This window comes from Habropoda laboriosa, unplaced genomic scaffold (assembly GCF_001263275.1).
Source record: "Habropoda laboriosa isolate 0110345459 unplaced genomic scaffold, ASM126327v1 scaffold360, whole genome shotgun sequence".
NCBI lineage: Eukaryota > Metazoa > Arthropoda > Insecta > Hymenoptera > Apidae > Habropoda > Habropoda laboriosa.
In genome coordinates this window covers 138741-140272 of record NW_017100475.1, presented here as the reverse complement: position 1 = coordinate 140272, position 1532 = coordinate 138741, and the positions used below count along the sequence as shown (strand labels likewise).

The window sequence follows — 1532 nt, the reverse complement described above, 5'->3', positions numbered from 1 at the left end:
CCCTCACTCGCCGCCCCACGGGCCGGCCATCGACCCGGCCACCCCGTACGCGTCCCTACAGCCTGGACAGGGCATGGGCAGCAATGGGCATCATCACGGCGGCGCCGGTATGATGACCGATCATCCACATCACCCGGGCCACCCGCACCCACACCTACCCGGACACCCTGCTTATCCACCGGTCAATCACAACAACAATTGTACGCTTAAGGTAAGAGAGCGATCTTGTTTCCAGAATTTTTTCAAATTTTCCGTATGTTACGTCGATGGGATTTCGGTGGGGATTGGGAGGAGTTTGTGTGGTGCAGTGGTTTGAGTGTTTGGCGTTTGTGGTGATTGGAGAATAGCATAATTTTCTATGTGTGTAGAAATTTGAAATTTGGAAAGATATAGGGAGATTTGTAACTTGAGAGAATATTGCGTGTGCTCGGAAAATTAGCAGGAATTTAAAATTTGAGAATGCATGCGGCGACGTAGTATAATATAAGGTGACTTTTCGAATAATTCAAGGATGACCGAGAAATCAGCTATTTTGTCGTTTGAAAGTGTGAAATTTTGGAACACCACCGTTGAGGTACACTCCCGAGCTCCAGATTAATTTCTCATCTGCAGCCGGAGCGGCGGATTTGTACAGTGGAATCATTTTCGGTATCATTATATTTCCTGCTCACTTTTATTATCCCACTCCGGTGCCATTCCGGTGTGCCCTCCGTCTGTTCTCGTCCTCCGTTGGCCGTTACAAAAGCAAACGAGGAATCAAATTAAATGAAAATCCCTCGTTAATGAGGCCGGTCGAGTGGCGTCGTTCCTACCCCTCCTCAATCTCCCTATTCCACATAGAGAAAGGGAAAGATGATCGCGGAGCGTTTCGTATCGCGAAACGGTTCTCCTCGTACGATTAAAATGCACTTTCTACGCTGGCTGGTCGCGCGAGGATGGTCACGAGAAAAAGTTTTTAACCGGAAGCAGCTGTGGAAGTCGCGTGTACGCGGCTCATTGTTCGCGTAATAACCAACGTCGGACGTTCATTACGTAAGCGCGCTACTCTACCGTCTAATTTCCCTTAAATAACAATACGCGCTGCTTCTAATCCCCGGAGCCCACACCAGAGTCTCACGCAACAACCGTTTGAAAAACACGCAGAGAATCGTCGGACGAGATCCCTTCGATCTCGAACGCATCTCGATGATCCTGTCAACCTATCGACCAAACACCTTTTCACCCAGCTCTCGAAATCACCGTGTCTAACGTTGTACAGGTGGCCCGATGAAAGTTACACGATCTCGACCTCCCTATCGAAACACAACCGGTGATTCTTCCCGGTTGAACGGCATTTCTTCGTGGAACTAACGCGAGGAGAAGTCCGCAAAAGCACAGAGAGAGAATCGACGGGGCAGGGTCGCAGGCTAAAATTCAGAAGGCATTATCCGTCTACGTGACCCTCACTTAGCTCGCCATTGACAAACGTAACAATATAGGCATTTACCATGGAGAAATATAATTGAATAGGGGCGGAGGGGACCGAGAGGCGG

At 49.2% G+C, this 1532-nt stretch overlaps 1 protein-coding gene across 1 annotated transcript in view; it reads left to right on the top strand.

The window, feature by feature from the left end:
- Window position 1: 1 nt before the first annotated feature.
- The window catches only part of LOC108575992 (LIM/homeobox protein Lhx9-like), a gene marked incomplete at its 5' end in the record, with an annotated part of 75420 nt that continues 73889 nt past the window's right edge, over window positions 2-1532 (top strand). The window contains one exon of the mRNA XM_017938931.1: window positions 2-211. Within this exon, the coding sequence (XP_017794420.1) occupies window positions 2-211 (210 nt within the window). The remainder of the gene's footprint in view (window positions 212-1532) is intronic.